Consider the following 20,810-nt stretch of genomic DNA (forward strand, 5'->3'; position numbering starts at 1 on the left):
ATATTGGGTTGCCCAAAAAGTAATTGCAGATGTTTTTAAAGAAAGTACATGCATTTTTAATAAAAGTTAGAATGAACTTTAATCAAATATACTTTTTTACACTTTTTTTCTAAAGCAAGTTAAAAGTAACAGCTGATAACTGACAGAAGAAAGAATGCAATTACAGAGTCACAAGCTGTGAAAAAATTTGTCAACACCGACTATATGAAAAATCCGCAATTATTTGGGCAACCCAATAGTTATTTGTAATTGAGAAAGTTTAATTGTTGTTCATATGTACTTAATTAGACAAAGAGTTGTTTGTGACTCAGTTCGCGGGCAATTAATTGAAGGGAAAATTATATTGACGCAGCGACGTGGCGCTGCAAATGTAATTAAATACTCAAGAAACGGGTACCAATCAAGTCTGCTTCAATGATGTTGTGTTTGTTATTTGACTGTGTGTTCTGGCGAAAAATAAAATACGTCGTGAGAAATTAATAACGTTGAAAAGAAATGCATACAGACGCAGCGACATGTCGTTATTATTTTGCTCATGGAACTCAATACCAATTCGACGGAATGTGTCTGCATGTTGGAGATGGTAACCCTAGCTTTGGCAACGCAAATCAAATGTCATCCAACCCCAGAATATCCCAAGCTGAGAGAAGGACAACAACATGATCCTTCTATTTACAATATTGATTTAAAATTGTTTATGTATTAGAAAGAAGATTGTATTTTTGTAGCACTTAAAGAGCATATAAATAGGCCCATCAGGCAAAACAATCTTCCCTTTTTTGCTCATAACCGAAAACAATAATGAATAAACCATCTTAAACTACACTAAGCCAAACCATATCATCATTGTACACACACACTCACTCATACCTACCATTTCTATAGTGCCAAATAAATAAAAGGAATGGATGCAAGAAATATTAAAGCAAATTTATAGTGTTTTTATTTAGAAGGGTAAAGTCGGATGCAGTTTATTCATCGGTGAGGCAAAAAAGGACATCTTTATTCATTATTGTCTTGGCCTGACGTGGTCATCTTTATGGATTATTGGTCTGTCGTGGAAAAAATTTCTCATAACCTGTGGTAAAATTGGAATTCATGTTAATTTATTGTCTATTTCTGTCGTGAAATATTTGTATGTGATTCGTACTACTTACTTGTTATTGTGATCTCGTCGGTCTTATGTCAGAAGATCAAGATCAGCCTAGAAGAACCAGTAGACGAACGCAAGGAATTCCACCAGCCTACTTAAAAACCTACGCCATCGAAATGCCAATCGAACACTCGCCAGCAAAAGACACAGCAGGTACAAGTATTCACACAGAGGATCGTCAAGACGCGAACACCCAAAATGCCCCTAAGAAACTATCAAATCCTCCTGCCAAAACCTCACCAACGAAACTAAGTCGTGAACTAAAGAAGCAAGAGGATCAACTCCAACGACAAATGCAAGCCATGCAAACTGAGTACTTAACCTCAACACAACAATTGCAAGCCCAACTCACTGCCACTGTGCAACAAATTCAAAGTTTTTTCACAAATAATCAATCCACTGCAACAACAACACAACAGCAAAGAAACCCACGAAGTTCACCACCGTCCACACAACAGCCACAAATGTCGACAGCTTCGGAAATCTCATACTCACAAAATTATTCTATGGTACCACACAAGAAAATTTATCCACTTCCTATTTTTACAGGTCTTCCAGAGGAATGGCAAACATTTTATGAAGCCTTCGAAACCACCACAACAGAATTTGGTTACACAAATTTGCACAACATAATGCGCCTTCGAGAATCGATCAAAGGCCGTGCTCGAGAAATCGTGGAATCACTTCTGTCAAATTCTGCAAACGTAGCCACTATTTTGGAAATCCTCAGGGAAACATATGGTCGTCCAGAACAACTAGTCAGAAGCCAGATAGAAAAGGTTCGCGCCATCCCACCGCTAGCAAACGACAACTTAGATTCACTCGTCAACTATGCCACAAAAATTTCAAATATGACGACATTTCTAAAAAATATCAAAGGTGAGCATCATTTATCCAACCCATCTCTGCTCAGTGAACTCGTCTCAAAACTTCCGACAAATCGACAAATGCAATGGGCCGAAAAATCTTTAACACTGGAGCGACCAGCCACTATAGTCGATTTCTGCGAATGGCTCTCCATTTTAAGACGACTCGCCAACATTGTAAACGACACTCTTCCAATAGCATCAACTTCTGCCGGCCGCCGTCAAACGACCTCTACCAACCCTCAAGGACGAAAGTATGCTTGTGTTGCAGTCATTCAAAAATGCCTTATATGTGAAGGTGAGTGCCATAATATCAAAGAATGCCAATCCTTTTTACAGATGCCCGTTAACGATCGTTGGAGCAAAATACAACAAACAAAGACGTGTTTTTGTTGCCTTAAACGGGGCCATCGTATTAAATTTTGTACACAGAAAAGAAAATGTGGCATAAACAATTGTCCAAAACTTCACCACCGATTGCTACACAACACACAACCGCACATCAATACAACAACTTCATTATCAACACAACAAACGTCAACCTCATCTATGGAAACACGGAACGAAAGCCAAAATATACCCGAAACACCACAAGCCGATGCCAGAATTTGCCATGCAACAAACGAAGCCAACAATATATTATTTCAAATATTGCCCGTAAAACTGTATGGGACCACTAAAACCTTAACAACATATGCCTTCGTGGACGACGGCGCAAACGTGTCAATGCTGGACGAAAACCTATCCCGAGAACTTGGCTTACGCGGCGAACCCGAAATCCTGCAACTCCAATGGCTCAACGATCATCAAATATCTCGAAAAACCGAAAAAATTAATTTAACCGTAAGTGGAGTTGGTCATTGTGAAGAAAAATTTACAATTTCTAATGTTTACATTTCGCCTGAACTGTCATTGCCGATCCAGAGCTGCCACATATCACATTTCTTGAAATCCCGTGGATTGGAAAAAATACCCGCAAAAGACTATTCACATGTTCAGCCAAAATTGATTTTAAGTTTAAATCATTCCTTTTTAACAGTGCCATTGCAGGTTCCACGTATGCTAGCAGATGGTGGTCCATTCATATCCATGACAAGGTTGGGAGCAATAATATATGGTCCCTTTCCAGGAGAGAAAATCTCAACAACAAAGCGTTTACATATCCAGAGAAGAGTGGATGACCATGAAAACCAGTTGTTGCAGGAAATGCATGACATGATGAGGGGCTATTTCGACATAGAAACACTAGGTGTGAAAGTGAGTACAAAAAATATGAGGTCTAAGGATGACGAAAGAGCTTTGATGTTGCTAAAATCTAATACGAAGAAAGTTCATGAACGGTACGAGTGTTCATTGCTATGGAAGGAGTACGTGCCACCAATACCAGATTCATATGCGACAGCATTAAAACGTCTATATTCAATTGAAAGAAAAATGGCAAAGGATCGTGAGTACGCCACACAATATTGTGACAAAATTAATGATTATATCAAAAAAGGCTACGCAAGAAAATTATCTCAGGAAGAAATTGAAAATGCTAGCGAACGAATTTTTTACTTGCCACATTTTGGTGTAAAAAATCCAAATAAGAAAGGCATTCGCCTTGTGTTTGATGCGGCAGCCGAAACTAATCAATTTTCTTTAAATAAAGCTCTATTACAGGGGCCTGACATAAACAACTCATTAATTTCGATTCTTTTCAAATTTAGAGAAGCTCCTGTTGCAGTCTGTGGAGACATCCAAGAAATGTTCCACCAAATTGCCATCACCAAAGAAGACCAACATAGCCAAAGATTTTTATGGAGAGACGGGATGGACAATAAACCGGTGGAAACATATGTGATGCAGAGGTTGATTTTTGGTGCCACCTGTTCCCCCACAATAGCACAGTACATCAAAAATGTTAACGCAAAAAATTTTATAGAAGAGGCACCGAGAGCTGTCCATGGAATAGTGGAGCGTCATTATGTGGATGATTACGTTGATTGCTTCCAGTCAGAAGAGGAAGCAATTCAGGTTTTAAAGGACGTAATTCGAATTCATAAAGTCGGCGGTTTTAATCTGCGTAATATTTCATCCAACTCGGCAACTATTAAAAACATGTATGGCAACCCTGTAATTGAAAGTAACCATAGTGATGAGTTTCTCAGCAGTAACCAGACCGAACGGGTACTTGGCATTCACTGGCTGTCACAACCAGATATTTTTCATTTTCTATTAAAATTGCACAAAGTGGACGGCGAAATAGTAAATTGCAACAAAATTCCAACCAAACGTGAAATGTTGTCGTTAAACATGTCGATATACGACCCGTTTGGTTTTATAGCGGATTTCCTGATTACGTCGAAGGTATTAATGCAGCGTGTGTGGAAAAGTGGTACAAAATGGGATGAGGTACTGCCGCCGGATATCTATAGCCATTGGAAGACCTGGTTGGAAGAATTGCAGAAAATTTTGGAATTTTCTGTGCCTCGTTGTTACTCAGGAGCTTTCGAAAAGAGTTTGGTGGACATGCATATCTTCGTGGACGCAAGTGAAGAGGCGATGGCTGTTGTGGCGTACTGGCGGATGGTAAACAGTGAGTTTGTTGAGGTTGCATTCATAATGGGAAAGACGAGTTGTGCTCCTACCCGCTATCATACTATACCAAAGCTTGAATTGCAAGCGGCGGTAATGGGCGTGAGATTGAAGGAGCTTATTATGCAAAACCATTTGAAAAATATTAATAAATGTTATTTTTGGACAGATTCATCTACAGTTTTGCAGTGGATTCGATCGGATCATCGTAAGTACAAGCAGTACGTGGCCAACAGGGTGGCGGAAGTTTTAGAAAATAGCTGTGCAAAGGATTGGCGATGGTGTCCAGGTGTTGAAAATCCTGCGGATGATGCCACAAGGGCAAAGTATTCAAAAAACTACAACGCGGACGGACGGTGGAAGAATGGGCCAAAATTTCTTTTGTTAGACGAATCTAAATGGCCTAAGGTGGCGGAGATGGGCGAAAAGATAGATCGCAGCGCAACAGAACTACGGGCAAAATATAGAATCCTTGTTACTCATCAGGTATGTGCTGTCGTACCAAATTTTAATCGATTTTCAAAATATCGCAGGCTAAAGCGGGCGATGGCATGGATACACCGCTATATAAAAAATTTGAGGCGGTGTGTTAGAGGCGAAACTTGTATGGTGGGTGAGCTGGACGTCGAGGAAGAGGTAAAGGCCGAATTGTACTTGTGTCGCTACGTTCAACAACAGTATCTTGCTGACGAACTAGAAGATTTGCGGAAAAATGGTCATGTGTCTCAAAACAGCAGCATAAAAATGTTAAATCCGTATGTTGATGATGAAAACATTCTGCGTGTGTCTGGCCGTTTAGAAAATGCAAAATTTTTGTCATTGGAAGCACGTCGTCCAATAATTTTGCCAAAAGGCAGCCCGTTTACTCGACTTGTCGTGCAGTCATACCATCAAAAATTTTTACACATTAACATGGCGACGGCGTTAAGTGAAATCCGATTGCGCTTTTGGGTACCTTCTCTACGCCAATTGCTTAAGAGCGTTCAATCAGCATGCCAGGCTTGCAAAATTCGTGCTGCTAAACCAAATCAACCACAGATGGCCCCTCTGCCAGTAGAACGAGTCACCCCGTATGTACGAGCCTTCACCTACACTGGTTTGGACTATTTTGGACCGGTGAGTGTTGCTATAGGACGAAGGCGTGAAAAGAGGTGGGTAGCCCTGTTCACCTGCCTTACAATCCGCGCCGTGCACCTGGAAATTGCAGCTGATCTATCGAGCGATGCCTGCCTCCTTTGTATCCGAAATTTTGTCAACAGAAGAGGGGTCCCAGTACTCATCCGCAGCGACAACGGGACGAATTTCGTTGGAATACCAAAGGAGCTGCAAGGTGTAAGTAACTTTGTTAACAATGACTCTCTCGCTTCAGGTGTAACAGCACTAGGCATAAAATGGCTTTTCAACACTCCGTCCAATCCCAGTGAAGGTGGTGTTTGGGAAAGGCTCGTACAGTCGGTCAAAAAGGCGCTCTACATTATGCTGAAGGAGCAGGCACCCAGGCTGGCAACATTGCAGGCCTTCTTAATCGAAACGGAAAATATGGTAAATTCAAGGCCTTTGACCCATCTTCCGATAAGCCCAGATGATCCTGAGCCTTTGACGCCTAACCATTTTTTACTTGGCTGCACAAATTCTACACAAACTCCAGCCCCCTTTGAGCCCAGGTTGTTATGCCTAAGAAAGCAGTGGCGTGTACTCCAATGTTTAAAGAATGGCATGTGGCGCCAATGGATCCGTGAGTACTTGCCCGAATTGACTCGTCGAACAAAGTGGTGCCTTCCATCCCAACCTCTTGAAGTCGGCTGCTTGGTTTTTATATGCGATGTGGAGGCTCCAAGGTCCCATTGGAAACGTGGTCGCGTTATTGAACTTCACAAAGGCAAAGATGGCGTAGCTCGGTCTGCTGATGTGAGGACCAGCACTGGTATTTTGCGAAGGCCTTTATCAAAACTGGCGGTGCTGGATGTCAAGCTTGGCGTTGGTATTGGAAGTGAATCTTCACCCGGTGGTTCAGTTCACGGAGGCGGGGATGTTGGAGATGGTAACCCTAGCTTTGGCAACGCAAATCAAATGTCATCCAACCCCAGAATATCCCAAGCTGAGAGAAGGACAACAACATGATCCTTCTATTTACAATATTGATTTAAAATTGTTTATGTATTAGAAAGAAGATTGTATTTTTGTAGCACTTAAAGAGCATATAAATAGGCCCATCAGGCAAAACAATCTTCCCTTTTTTGCTCATAACCGAAAACAATAATGAATAAACCATCTTAAACTACACTAAGCCAAACCATATCATCATTGTACACACACACTCACTCATACCTACCATTTCTATAGTGCCAAATAAATAAAAGGAATGGATGCAAGAAATATTAAAGCAAATTTATAGTGTTTTTATTTAGAAGGGTAAAGTCGGATGCAGTTTATTCATCGGTGAGGCAAAAAAGGACACTGCATTTTCTTCGTCACCACTTTTTTATAATGCATTTTAAGTCAAATTATAGAAAATGGTCAGTACTATGCTTTCGACCAAGGCGGATTTTAAAGGGTGGTATCTCTCTCTCTCACGCAAACATATCGTAAAATTTTACGGTATTTAGATATCAGATTTTTGTTTGCATTCTTTTTATTGTTATCTTTTTTTCTCCCATATTTTCTGCTCACGTTCGCACACTTTCTGCACACGTACAAACAAAATTCTTTGGTTGTGTTAGCAAAATTTCGATCAGTTGTTATGTTGTTGTATATTGAACATTATCAAAATCGCACAAAAAGATATGCAAATACTTACATCTACAATTCCTCAGGTATTGAACCTCTATGCTCCTATGGGTTAAGGCTCCAAAAAACTTTCATTGAAAAGCTAGCCACGCATGAAAATGATCTAATGAAGGAAATTTATGAATTAGAGAAAAATTCAACATGGGCTGATTCAGCTTACCTGTCCCCAGTGGCCATAATAAATGAAAACATTGACAACGATTCAGCCCACCTCAGCATAACAGAATTTTTCAACAAGACATCTGTAGCAACACATCGTGGATAAGAAATGATTATAACGATATGTTAATATTTTATAATATAATAATAATAATATATAATAGTAAATAATACTATACGATACGATAACATATAATTTATAATATTTTTATATGTATTCTCAGGATTCACTGAATAAGGTTAAGCCAAGCGATCAGCCGATATACTTTTTTTTTAATATTTGGCAGTACTTGGCATTGAGGATGTCAACTTGTTCTCTTTTTACATTCATTCTTTGTTTACGTTTTCTCCTATATGATGACATTTTCAATCGTCAGATTTGACATCCTTAATAATGTTTATGGGGCCTATCCACTTTGTGTTTTTGCATGTGACCTAACCTTCTATTAGTGAATCCTGATGTATTCTAAATACTCATAGTGAGCCTAGCTCAATTCGTTTTACGTACTTAACTCAAAAAACCAAATATTGGGTTGCCCAAAAAGTAATTGCGGATTTTTCATATAGTCGGCATTAACAAATTTTTTCACAGCTTGTGACTCTGTAATTCCATTCTTTCTTCTGTCAGTTATCAGCTGTTATTTTTAGCTTGCTTTAGAAAAAAAGTGTAAAAAAAGTATATTTGATTAAAGTTCATTCTAAGTTTTATTGAAAATGCATTTACTTTCTTTTAAAAAATCCGCAATTACTTTTTGAGCAACTCAATAGTATATAAAATGTTCAAATGTTCTGTCCATTGCCAGGATTCACTGAATAAGGTTAAGCCAAGCGATCAGCCGATATACTTTTTTTTAATATTTGGCAGTACTTGGCATTGAGGATGTCAACTTGTTCTCTTTTTACATTCATTCTTTGTTTACGTTTTCTCCTATATGATGACATTTTCAATCGTCAGATTTGACATCCTTAATGATGTTTATGGGGCCTATCCACTTTGTGTTTTGCATGTGACCTAACCTTCCATTAGTGAATCCTGGTCCATTGCATATGAACATTCCTTTTAAATATATACATACAAGCCTGTGATATTTACATTTACATTTATAAACTGGTTATCCATGTCGCTCTGTAAGCTATTGTTATTAACAGAATATTGTTATCTCGTTATAGTTGTTGTCTAGTTATAAGTAAATTTTTGTATTAACAGACACTCTTTGCTCTGTAAGCAACTGTAAAGGCCGAGAGCAAGCCTTTTTGATTTTTCACTTTGTTTTGATATCCATATTCATATCTATTCAATTCATTGTAAAGCACGTAGCCAAGTATCCATATCATCGTGTATTGGAACGAGACAATAATAGTTCCGAATATAATTGTTTTTTATTGTTATCGATAAGTAGTACATACAAATGTAATCGAAAAAGAAGAAGACTCAAATAAACACACTTAATCACTTGTTGTATGTTGTTGTACAAATGAGACAACCTTTAAAATAATTCAGCCATGGCGTTCGACAGAGATTTTTTTTCTGACATTTGTTAACATTCACAATGGGCAAATTTTTGTTATGTTCTATTTTAGTCCTATCCAGTGCAAGACAAATATTCTGGATAAAATATCAGTGCATCGTTGTACTGGTAAGTTATCGACAACATTATTAAATTAAATTTTTATTAAATTTTATTTGGCTGCTATGCACATTTAAGGTTGGTGCTTTATTCGGTTTTCGCGGTGAAACTCCATTTAACAAAAATAAGAGGAAAATATTGATGAAAAGCACAACACCTTCACGGTCGGTATTACTTCGTACAATACTTTGTTATCTTTCATAACACATTAATTTTTTAATTTTTTTTTGGAAGTATATAAAGGGTGATTTTTTTTGAGGTTAGGATTTTCATGCATTAGTATTTGACAGATCACGTGGGATTTCAGACATGGTGTCAAAGAGAAAGATGCTCAGTATGCTTTGACATTTCATCATGAATAGACTTACTAACGAGCAACGCTTGCAAATCATTGAATTTTATTACCAAAATCAGTATTCGGTTCGAAATGTGTTCATTCACCGTAACGTTGCGTCCAACAGCATAAAATAAATGTAAGAAAACGACTTGTTGCGCAGCGACCAGATTGTGCTCTTTTTAGGCGTCGTGAAACGTAAATTTTCCTTAGGTGAAACAACAAGTTAAAGCGAAATTAACCCTTTTCATCAAGATGCACTTATAACGTGAGATCATGCGAACAGCTGAGTGTAATTTTCTATTTACGTTTTGATTTTGCGGTAAACCTAAATGTCAAAGGCTTGATAACACAGCGGTGTTTTTTTTTCTAAAATATTAAAAAGAATTTCTACTTGATCCAATAATACACACATAAGCAACAAAACAGTGCAATAATAATGAGAATATAAATATATAACACATATGAAGAAGATAAGTTGTAAAACACAGTTTATTTCTAAAATCACTTTGACATTTTAATTTACGGCATTTACCACTCAAGGTTGTTTCGTTGGGGGCAGATTTTTGTTGTTGTGCTAATGACAATACCTCTTAATTGTATCATGAATTGTCATCAATATTTTCCGCTCATGTACCCATACACACACACACACAAATTTCTTTGTTTGCATTCTCTTTGTTGTCATCTTCTTTCGCGCATATTCTATGCTCATGTACGCACACATGCACAGAAATTTCTTTGTGTGTGTTGGCAAACCTTCGATCAGCTTGATGGCAAAATGGCGGATTGTATCATATGGTATGTGGTTGTTGTACAACGAGACCACCTTTATTTGTTTCGCCTTGGGGTGTACCCAGATTGGACCCAGGATGCACTTATGCGTGTGTGTATACGTGTGCATACATGAGGAGAGAATATGAGAAAGAAGATGACAACAAAGATAATGCAAACAAAAAGTTGACATCTTAATACTGTCAAACCTGGCCGGCTGTTAACAGATGTTAGCGTGAGATCACCTTTTAAAATCCGCCTTGCTTCGAAAGTTATCACAGAACTAACATCTTAATACTGTCAAACAGCCCGGCTGTTTTAAGCTGTTTGCGTGAGATAACCTTTTTTAATCCACCTTGCTACTCTAGATAGTTTCTTTGGGGGTAGATTTAAGTGGTTGTGCTAATGACCTTACCCCTTAATTGTACCATGGTTGGACCACTGACCCTACCTTCTGTTGATCTACCATTTGATTTTCGTATTTATTGCAAGGTAGATCGATAAAAGGTATTGCCAGTTAACATGAGAGCGACGACACATCTTTTGTAAGTAGATTCCCATAAATATTGGGAAAGTAACATTTTGCTATTAAAGACTGACAAATTTTATTCCAACATCGCGGAAAAAGTTTTCGTATACATACTAGTTGAATGGCAACCATGACTCACTGGTCCTACGATCTTGTAAAGGACATAGCTCTAAAAGATAAGAATGCTCACGACAATTTGGAAGACCTTAAGTCTCTGCTTCGCGATGAAATAGGATCCGCCCGAAATATGTGTCGCATCAAAAACATGGAGGATTTGATTGATTGTTTGGAACGACATGACGCTTTGTCGGAGTTTAATATTGAACCACTTAGAGAAATTGCCGACCAATTTGGAAATGAAGAATTGGAGGAGGCAGTGTCTGGCTATACTTCGCCAAAGGACACGAGATCGTATAATGAACCCTACAACCAGTATCGTGAACAACGTTTAGCCGATGAAGTACGTACACATTTAAATATTAGTGGCGGACAACGTGAAGTAGGGAGTGGGGCTGGAGAAAGATGTGCCAATAGTTCTTTCCGACGACAAGATCCGCCAGGCGCTCCCTCTGCTGTGACTACACCATATCCTCAAGCGCTAACAGATAAAAAACGAGCGGCCATTTATAAATCAATTGCTGAAAATATTGGCAAATTTTGGCGAGCTTTTGGCCGTGAACTAGAAATTTCTCAGGGTCAATTGGACGGGGTGGAAATGGAATATCCACGCGACCTTGTTTCACGTGTGCATAAGTTGCTGAACATTTTCGAGGAAGACGAAAGTCACGACCCCAATCAACATGTCCTTATTCTTTGCCGCGCTTTAGAAGAATGTCGACGCAAGGATCTGCGGCGCAAGGTAGAAAATATAATGTCTCATTGAAAGACTTAGTAGCTCCACTACTGACAATTTTCCAAAAAAAATAATTTTTCAAAATAACATCACATTTGTTATTAGAGACTTCACACTATATTTATAAGCTTTATTACCAGGTTTATTTTGAGGTTTCGTATTTTAGCTGTTGGCATGTTGTATATTTAAAATTATGCAATTATATAGTCCTTGTAAGGCTGAAAACAAACAACAAAAATTACATGTTTTCTTATTGTGAAAATTGGAAAGAAAGAAGCGCAATTAAGCAGGGATAATGGGAAAGTGGATCTATGTTTTCCATACTTGGAACATATTGATGGCTTAATATAAAAATGGTTTAACTCAATTTTTTTTTTGCCAAAATTACGATTTTTGTTCATTGTGGAAGACAAATGTCATATGCACCTTCCTTCAAAATTTCACGTGGATACAATTGCACATAACAGATTTATAACGATTAAAAAAAGGACAAAGTTAAATTGCTGCTGTTGTTGTTGTTGTTGTTGTAGCAGTTTATTGTGTACTATCTTTCGTCTGCTTGATTCTGTTGAGTGTCAAGACCCAGGAACTCCGCGACTAAGATGGGGTGCGTCCACAGGGATCTGGGTCTGAGTCGAGTGGGTCTGGCCGGGCAGTTAAACAGGTGACGTGTATCGTGCGGTCCCTGGTTACAGTCGGGACATACATCTTGCACGTCGGCATCAATCCTAGCTCTGTGGGAATTGAGGCGGCTGCATCTGCCGGAACGTAATTGAGCCAGAATCACTCTGGTTTGCCGGGGGAGGTCGATTTCTTCGGGTGCAATGGGTGGCGGTCGTTCTCCAAGGACTACATTCACCCGGTAGCCAGTTAACGCGTCTGCTACCGTGTCTGCATGAATGTTGTTCAGACCCGCTTGATATGCCGCTTGATCTAGAGGTTCTCTCTTGTAGCGCTGGACCGCACGCTCTAGATCATGTAGATCTACCTTAAGGCTTCTGGGCGGTGGGTATCTATCCACAAGATGATGATTTGGATGATTTCTGCGATAACAGCCCAAAAGGTATTGCTTAGACAGCATGTAGTTATGTCTTCGCACTGGTAGGATCTTTGTCTCCTGGTGGAGGTGGTCCACATGAGAACTAAGGAGACAGCCCGTCGCAGTTCGGAGGGCGGCATTCTGACAGATCTGAATATTATTCCACTGCGTGTCACAAAGCTGACGTGACCACACTGGCGCTGCATAACTTACCACAGACCGGCCAATTGCTTTGTACGTGGTCAACAAGGTTTCTTTGTCTGCACCCCAAGTGCTGCCAGCGAGTGACTTGAGGACCTTGTTTCTACTTTTGACTTTATTGCAGATTGCTGTGGCATGTGGGGAGAAAGTGTAGGAGCTGTCAAATGTGACGCCAAGTATTTTGGGACACTTGATGGTCGGAATCAATTCTCCATCGACCATCACAGTCAGCTCAGACTTCACCTCACGCGTATTTGTAGTGAACAGTGTGGCTGAAGATTTGGTGGCGGATATCTTCAGATTTCTTGCAGCGAAATATGAGGCAAGCTCGTTGAGGTAGACGTTCAACCTATCGCAGATGTCATCAATGGGTGGGGGGCCTGATGCCAAGATCGTACAGTCGTCCGCATATGATACGATCTCTATGCCGTCTGGAGGAGGTGGGATGGAGGATAGGTAGAGGTTAAACAGAGCCGGAGATATCACCCCGCCTTGGGGAACTCCCTGTTTCACTCTACGGTGTTTTGACTTCTTATCCCTAAATTCCACAAATGACTGGCGGCCACACAGATAATTCGCGACCCAACGTTTAAGGCCTGGCTGGAGGGACGTGTTGGCGATGTCCTCAAATAATTTGGCATGGCTGACCGTGTCGAATGCCTTCGATAGGTCCAATGCCACGAGGACCGTCCTATCACATGGCCTGGGTTGATTGAAGCCACGGCAAATGTGTGTGGTGATGGCATGCAAAGCTGTTGTTGTGCTGTGCAGTCTCCGAAATCCGTGTTGATGCTCGGCGAATGGAAATTCTCCTACGAGGCTCGGGAGGAGTAATGCCTCAAGCGTCTTAGCCACTGGTGAGAGAAGGGAGATCGGTCTGTACGACTCCCCCAAACTCGGGTCTTTACCAGGCTTCAGTAGCGGGATCACTCTGCCCATTTTCCAGACATCGGGAACTATAAGAGTGTTCAATGACAGGTTAAGGACAGTGGTAAGGTACCCAACTCCAGGTAAATCCAGATTCTTCAGCATTAATGTAGAGATTCCGTCGGGGCCCAACGCCTTGGAAGATTTGGCGCCACGGATGACATTCGTAACTTCGCCCACGGTAAATTGTGATGGCTGTTCATCGGCTCGGAGACCACGAATACGGCGAATGGCTCTCCTCCTTGCCCTGTCTCTCTCGGGATGCACGATAAATTGACGGTTGAACAACCTGGCGCATCTCTTCGGATCAGTCACGGTTAACTCGCCAAAAGTGACTGAGGTCCTGTCGTCCCGTCTACCGGGGTTCGAGAGAGAATTAACAGTGGCCCACAATTTGCCTGCACCGGTGCCTAAGTTACATTGCTCCAAGTGTTCCAGCCACAAATTCCGCTTATGTTCGTTGACTACCCTGTTTATTTCCAGATTCAGCTCGCTGATTCTGGGGTTAGCGGGGTCCATAGCACGAATCCCATCACGCTCGTCTGCGAGTACCACTGCTTGCGCCGGGAAATTGGGTCGCACTTGCGGTATTCGACCGGCTGGTATAAAGCGAGCGGCTGCTGCGTTGATGATGTCTCGGAATTTCCTCTCGGCCACAAGCACATCAGAGGGGGGTGGCAGTTCATTGAAGCGGCGATTGGTATACTCTCTGAAGCCAGTCCAATTGGCCTTCTTGTAGTTGATGAACGTTCGGCGCTCAGAGGTTATGAAGTCGGGTGGTCGGTCGATGGTGAGGATTATGGGGAGGTGGTCTGACCCCAAAGAGATGACGGCTTGCCAGGATACGTCACTCAGGAGATCAGGGGATGCGATTGAGATGTCTGGCGAGCTGCTGCACCTCCTCGTAATCCTAGTGGGGGCATCCTCATTCACCGTGCAAAACGTGGAGCTATCTATCTGCTCTGCCAAAGCTATGCCACGCTGGTCGTTGCCTAGGGGAGAATGCCATGACGAGTGATGTGCATTGAAATCCCCCAGAACCAGACGACTATGGCCAGATAGCAACCCACTTATGTCGGGGCTGTAGGCCTGGCCATTAATCGGGACACAGCTGCCAACCGGCGGTATATACACGTTGTATATCTCTATCTCGGCAGTACCAGACCTGACTGCTACCCCCATACATTCCATGTATGGGTCACTAGCGTCAAGCGCAGGCGAGATAGGTCTATACTGCACGGAATGGTGTATAACGAAGGCCAATCCCCCACCTCCATTCCTTGAGCGATCCTTACGTAGCACATTGTAGCCGTGACAACTGTGCAAGCTGCAGGTGTTAGTCAGCTTTGTCTCCTGGATCGCTGCGACCGATATGCTCTTCCGACTCATAAAATCCACAATCTCATCAATCTTGCCTCGCAGTCCATTGCAATTTAACTGCAGGAACGATACATTTCCCGACACTGGCCTGGCAATAGTAGGGCTAGGGTGCTGTCTTTGCATAAATTGCCGTACGGGAGAGGTCGGGGGGGTCACATAGTCCGACGACGAGGACGCCGAAGGCGACGACGGCGACGCTTGTGACCCACTGCTGGCTATGTTCGCACAGCACCTAGCGACATAGCCAGTATGACTATACTCCCGTAGCGAAGTTAGGCCAGAGCAAGAACGGAAATGTACCCACTCCAAGCACCTGTTACACCTCACCGACACTGACCGATGATGAAGGCGGTTCTGGCAAACGGAACAGAACCAGGGTCCGGGGTTCTTTTCAATCCCGGCACGGACCAAAGGCATACGGAGAAGGCGCTCCGGGATGTGCCTCTCCCATGACGAAAAAAGACGAACACGTACACTGAGGCGGCAGCCCTTGCCGATGAAGATTCCATCGGGTCAATCCGGTACGTACAACCGGCTGCCATGGGATCGTTGTTGTTGTAGCAGTTTATTGTGTTCTATCTTTCGTCTGCTTGATTCTGTTGAGTGTCAAGACCCAGGAACTCTGCGACTAAGATGGGCTGCGTCCATAGGGATCTGGATCTGATTCCAGTGGGTTGTTGTTGTTGTAGCAGTTTATTGTGTACTATCTTTCGTCTGCTTGATTCTGTTGAGTGTCAAGACCCAGGAACTCCGCGACTAAGATGGGGTGCGTCCACAGGGATCTGGGTCTGAGTCGAGTGGGTCTGGCCGGGCAGTTAAACAGGTGACGTGTATCGTGCGGTCCCTGGTTACAGTCGGGACATACATCTTGCACGTCGGCATCAATCCTAGCTCTGTGGGAATTGAGGCGGCTGCATCTGCCGGAACGTAATTGAGCCAGAATCACTCTGGTTTGCCGGGGGAGGTCGATTTCTTCGGGTGCAATGGGTGGCGGTCGTTCTCCAAGGACTACATTCACCCGGTAGCCAGTTAACGCGTCTGCTACCGTGTCTGCATGAATGTTGTTCAGATCCGCTTGATATGCCGCTTGGTCTAGAGGTTCTCTCTTGTAGCGCTGGACCTCACGCTCTAGATCGTGTAGATCAACCTTAAGGCTTCTGGGCGGTGGGTATCTATCCACAAGATGATGATTTGGATGATTTCTGCGATAACAGCCCAAAAGGTATTGCTTAGACAGCATGTAGTTATGTCTTCGCACTGGTAGGATCTTTGTCTCCTGATGGAGGTGGTCCACATGAGAACTAAGGAGACAGCCCGTCGCAGTTCGGAGGGCGGCATTCTGACAGATCTGGATATTATTCCACTGCGTGTCACAAAGTTGACGTGACCACACTGGCGCTGCATAACTTACCACAGACCGGCCAATTGCTTTGTACGTGGTCAACAAGGTTTCTTTGTCTGCACCCCAAGTGCTGCCAGCGAGTGACTTGAGGACCTTGTTTCTACTTTTGACTTTATTGCAGATTGCTGTGGCATGTGGGGAGAAAGTGTAGGAGCTGTCAAATGTGACGCCAAGTATTTTGGGACACTTGATGGTCGGAATCATTTCTCCATCGACCATCACAGTCAGCTCAGAATTCACCTCACGCGTATTTGTAGTGAACAGTGTGGCTGAAGATTTGGTGGCGGATATCTTCAGATTTCTTGCAGCGAACCATGAGGCAAGCTCGTTGAGGTAGACGTTCAACCTATCGCAGATGTCATCAATGGGTGGGGGGCCTGATGCCATGATCGTACAGTCGTCCGCATATGATACGATCTCTATGCCGTCTGGAGGAGGTGGGATGGAGGATAGGTAGAGGTTAAACAGAGCCGGAGATATCACCCCGTCTTGGGGAACTCCCTGTTTCACTCTACGGTGTTTTGACTTCTTATCCCTAAATTCCACAAATGACTGGCGGCCACACAGATAATTCGCGACCCAACGTTTCAGGCCTGGCCAGCTGGAGGGACATGTTGGCGATGTCCTCAAATAATTTGGCATGGCTGACCGTGTCGAATGCCTTCGATAGGTCCAGTGCCACGAGGACCGTCCTATCACATGGCCTGGGTTGATTGAAGCCACGGCAAATGTGTGTGGTGATGGCATGCAAAGCTGTTGTTGTGCTGTGCAGTCTCCGAAATCCGTGTTGATGCTCGGCGAATGGAAATTCTCCTACGAGGCTCGGGAGGAGTAATGCCTCAAGCGTCTTAGCCACTGGTGAGAGAAGGGAGATCGGTCTGTACGACTCCCCCAAACTCGGGTCTTTACCAGGCTTCAGTAGCGGGATCACTCTGCCCATTTTCCAGACATCGGGAACTATAAGAGTGTTCAATGACAGGTTAAGGACAGTGGTAAGGTACTCAACTCCAGGTAAATCCAGATTCTTCAGCATCAATGTAGAGATTCCGTCGGGGCCCAACGCCTTGGAAGGTTTGGCGCCACGGATGACATTCGTAACTTCGCCCACGGTAAATTGTGATGGCTGTTCATCGGCTCGGAGACCACGAATACGGCGAATGGCCCTCCTCCTTGCCCTGTCTCTCTCGGGATGCACAATAAATTGACGGTTGAACAACCTGGCGCATCTCTTCGGATCAGTCACGGTTAACTCGCCAAAAGTGACTGAGGTCCTGTCGTCCCGTCTACCGGGGTTCGAGAGAGACTTAACAGTGGCCCACAATTTGCCTGCACCGGTGCCTAAGTTACATTGCTCCAAGTGTTCCAGCCACAAATTCCGCTTATGTTCGTTGACTACCCTGTTTATTTCCAGATTCAGCTCGCTGATTCTGGGGTTAGCGGGGTCCATAGCACGAATCCCATCACGCTCGTCTGCGAGTACCACTGCTTGCGCCGGGAAATTGGGTCGCACTTGCGGTATTCGACCGGCTGGTATAAAGCGAGCGGCTGCTGCGTTGATGATGTCTCGGAATTTCCTCTCGGCCACAAGCACATCAGAGGGGGGTGGCAGTTCATTGAAGCGGCGATTGGTATACTCTCTGAAGCCAGTCCAATTGGCCTTCTTGTAGTTGATGAACGTTCGGCGCTCAGAGGTTATGAAGTCGGGTGGTCGGTCGATGGTGAGGATTATGGGGAGGTGGTCTGACCCCAAAGAGATGACGGCTTGCCAGGATACGTCACTCAGGAGATCAGGGGATGCGATTGAGATGTCTGGCGAGCTGCTGCACCTCCTCGTAATCCTAGTGGGGGCATCCTCATTCACCGTGCAAAACGTGGAGCTATCTATCTGCTCTGCCAAAGCTATGCCACGCTGGTCGTTGCCTAGGGGAGAATGCCATGACGAGTGATGTGCATTGAAATCCCCCAGAACCAGACGACTATGGCCAGATAGCAACCCACTTATGTCGGGGCTGTAGGCCTGGCCATTAATCGGGACACAGCTGCCAACCGGCGGTATATACACGTTGTATATCTCTATCTCGGCAGTACCAGACCTGACTGCTACCCCCATACATTCCATGTATGGGTCACTAGCGTCAAGCGCAGGCGAGATAGGTCTATACTGCACGGAATGGTGTATAACGAAGGCCAATCCCCCACCTCCATTCCTTGAGCGATCCTTACGTAGCACATTGTAGCCGTGACAACTGTGCAAGCTGCAGGTGTTAGTCAGCTTTGTCTCCTGGATCGCTGCGACCGATATGCTCTTCCGACTCATAAAATCCACAATCTCATCAATCTTGCCTCGCAGTCCATTGCAATTTAACTGCAGGAACGATACATTTCCCGACACTGGCCTGGCAATAGTAGGGCTAGGGTGCTGTCTTTGCATAAATTGCCGTACGGGAGAGGTCGGGGGGGTCACATAGTCCGACGACGAGGACGCCGAAGGCGACGACGGCGACGCTTGTGACCCACTGCTGGCTATGTTCGCACAGCACCTAGCGACATAGCCAGTATGACTATACTCCCGTAGCGAAGTTAGGCCAGAGCAAGAACGGAAATGTACCCACTCCAAGCACCTGTTACACCTCACCGACACTGACCGATGATGAAGGCGGTTCTGGCAAACGGAACAGAACCAGGGTCCGGGGTTCTTTTCAATCCCGGCACGGACCAAAGGCATACGGAGAAGGCGCTCCGGGATGTGCCTCTCCCATGACGAAAAAAGACGAACACGTACACTGAGGCGGCAGCCCTTGCCGATGAAGATTCCATCGGGTCAATCCGGTACGTACAACCGGCTGCCATGGGATCGTTGTTGTTGTAGCAGTTTATTGTGTTCTATCTTTCGTCTGCTTGATTCTGTTGAGTGTCAAGACCCAGGAACTCTGCGACTAAGATGGGCTGCGTCCATAGGGATCTGGATCTGATTCCAGTGGGTTGTTGTTGTTGTAGCAGTTTATTGTGTACTATCTTTCGTCTGCTTGATTCTGTTGAGTGTCAAGACCCAGGAACTCCGCGACTAAGATGGGGTGCGTCCACAGGGATCTGGGTCTGAGTCGAGTGGGTCTGGCCGGGCAGTTAAACAGGTGACGTGTATCGTGCGGTCCCTGGTTACAGTCGGGACATACATCTTGCACGTCGGCATCAATCCTAGCTCTGTGGGAATTGAGGCGGCTGCATCTGCCGGAACGTAATTGAGCCAGAATCACTCTGGTTTGCCGGGGGAGGTCGATTTCTTCGGGTGCAATGGGTGGCGGTCGTTCTCCAAGGACTACATTCACCCGGTAGCCAGTTAACGCGTCTGCTACCGTGTCTGCATGAATGTTGTTCAGATCCGCTTGATATGCCGCTTGGTCTAGAGGTTCTCTCTTGTAGCGCTGGACCTCACGCTCTAGATCGTGTAGATCAACCTTAAGGCTTCTGGGCGGTGGGTATCTATCCACAAGATGATGATTTGGATGATTTCTGCGATAACAGCCCAAAAGGTATTGCTTAGACAGCATGTAGTTATGTCTTCGCACTGGTAGGATCTTTGTCTCCTGATGGAGGTGGTCCACATGAGAACTAAGGAGACAGCCCGTCGCAGTTCGGAGGGCGGCATTCTGACAGATCTGGATATTATTCCACTGCGTGTCACAAAGTTGACGTGACCACACTGGCGCTGCATAACTTACCACAGACCGGCCAATTGCTTTGTACGTGGTCAACAAGGTTTCTTTGTCTGCACCCCAAGTGCTGCCAGCGAGTGACTTGAGGACCTTGTTTCTACTTTTGACTTTATTGCAGATTGCTGTGGCATGTGGGGAGAAAGTGTAGGAGCTGTCAAATGTGACGCCAAGTATTTTGGGACACTTGATGGTCGGAATCATTTCTCCATCGACCATCACAGTCAGCTCAGAATTCACCTCACGCGTATTTGTAGTGAACAGTGTGGCTGAAGATTTGGTGGCGGATATCTTCAGATTTCTTGCAGCGAACCATGAGGCAAGCTCGTTGAGGTAGACGTTCAACCTATCGCAGATGTCATCAATGGGTGGGGGGCCTGATGCCATGATCGTACAGTCGTCCGCATATGATACGATCTCTATGCCGTCTGGAGGAGGTGGGATGGAGGATAGGTAGAGGTTAAACAGAGCCGGAGATATCACCCCGTCTT

General features: G+C 43.9%; 2 protein-coding genes across 3 annotated transcripts; both read left to right on the plus strand.

Annotated features, from left to right (window-relative positions):
* The first annotated feature begins 1,832 nt into the window (after window positions 1-1,832).
* On the plus strand, window positions 1,833-6,984 carry LOC131998172 (uncharacterized). 2 transcript variants are annotated; one of them, XM_059370534.1, is made up of 2 exons: window positions 1,833-4,597; window positions 4,766-6,984. In XM_059370534.1, the coding sequence occupies exons 1-2, from the start codon at window positions 2,005-2,007 to the stop codon at window positions 6,715-6,717; spliced, it is 4,545 nt and encodes a 1,514-aa protein (XP_059226517.1). In that variant the 5' UTR covers window positions 1,833-2,004; the 3' UTR covers window positions 6,718-6,984. The 2 variants fall into 2 exon arrangements, with proteins under 2 accessions (XP_059226517.1, XP_059226515.1); XM_059370532.1 differs by having other exon boundaries at window positions 1,833-3,276; window positions 3,346-6,984.
* Window positions 6,985-10,813: 3,829 nt separating this feature from the next.
* LOC106092574 (fas-associated death domain protein) lies at window positions 10,814-12,160 on the plus strand. Its single transcript, XM_013259456.2, has one exon. The coding sequence runs from the start codon at window positions 10,929-10,931 to the stop codon at window positions 11,688-11,690; it is 762 nt and encodes a 253-aa protein (XP_013114910.1). The 5' UTR covers window positions 10,814-10,928; the 3' UTR covers window positions 11,691-12,160.
* The last annotated feature ends 8,650 nt before the right edge of the window (window positions 12,161-20,810 follow it).

Source organism: Stomoxys calcitrans, chromosome 1, assembly GCF_963082655.1.
Source record: "Stomoxys calcitrans chromosome 1, idStoCalc2.1, whole genome shotgun sequence".
NCBI lineage: Eukaryota > Metazoa > Arthropoda > Insecta > Diptera > Muscidae > Stomoxys > Stomoxys calcitrans.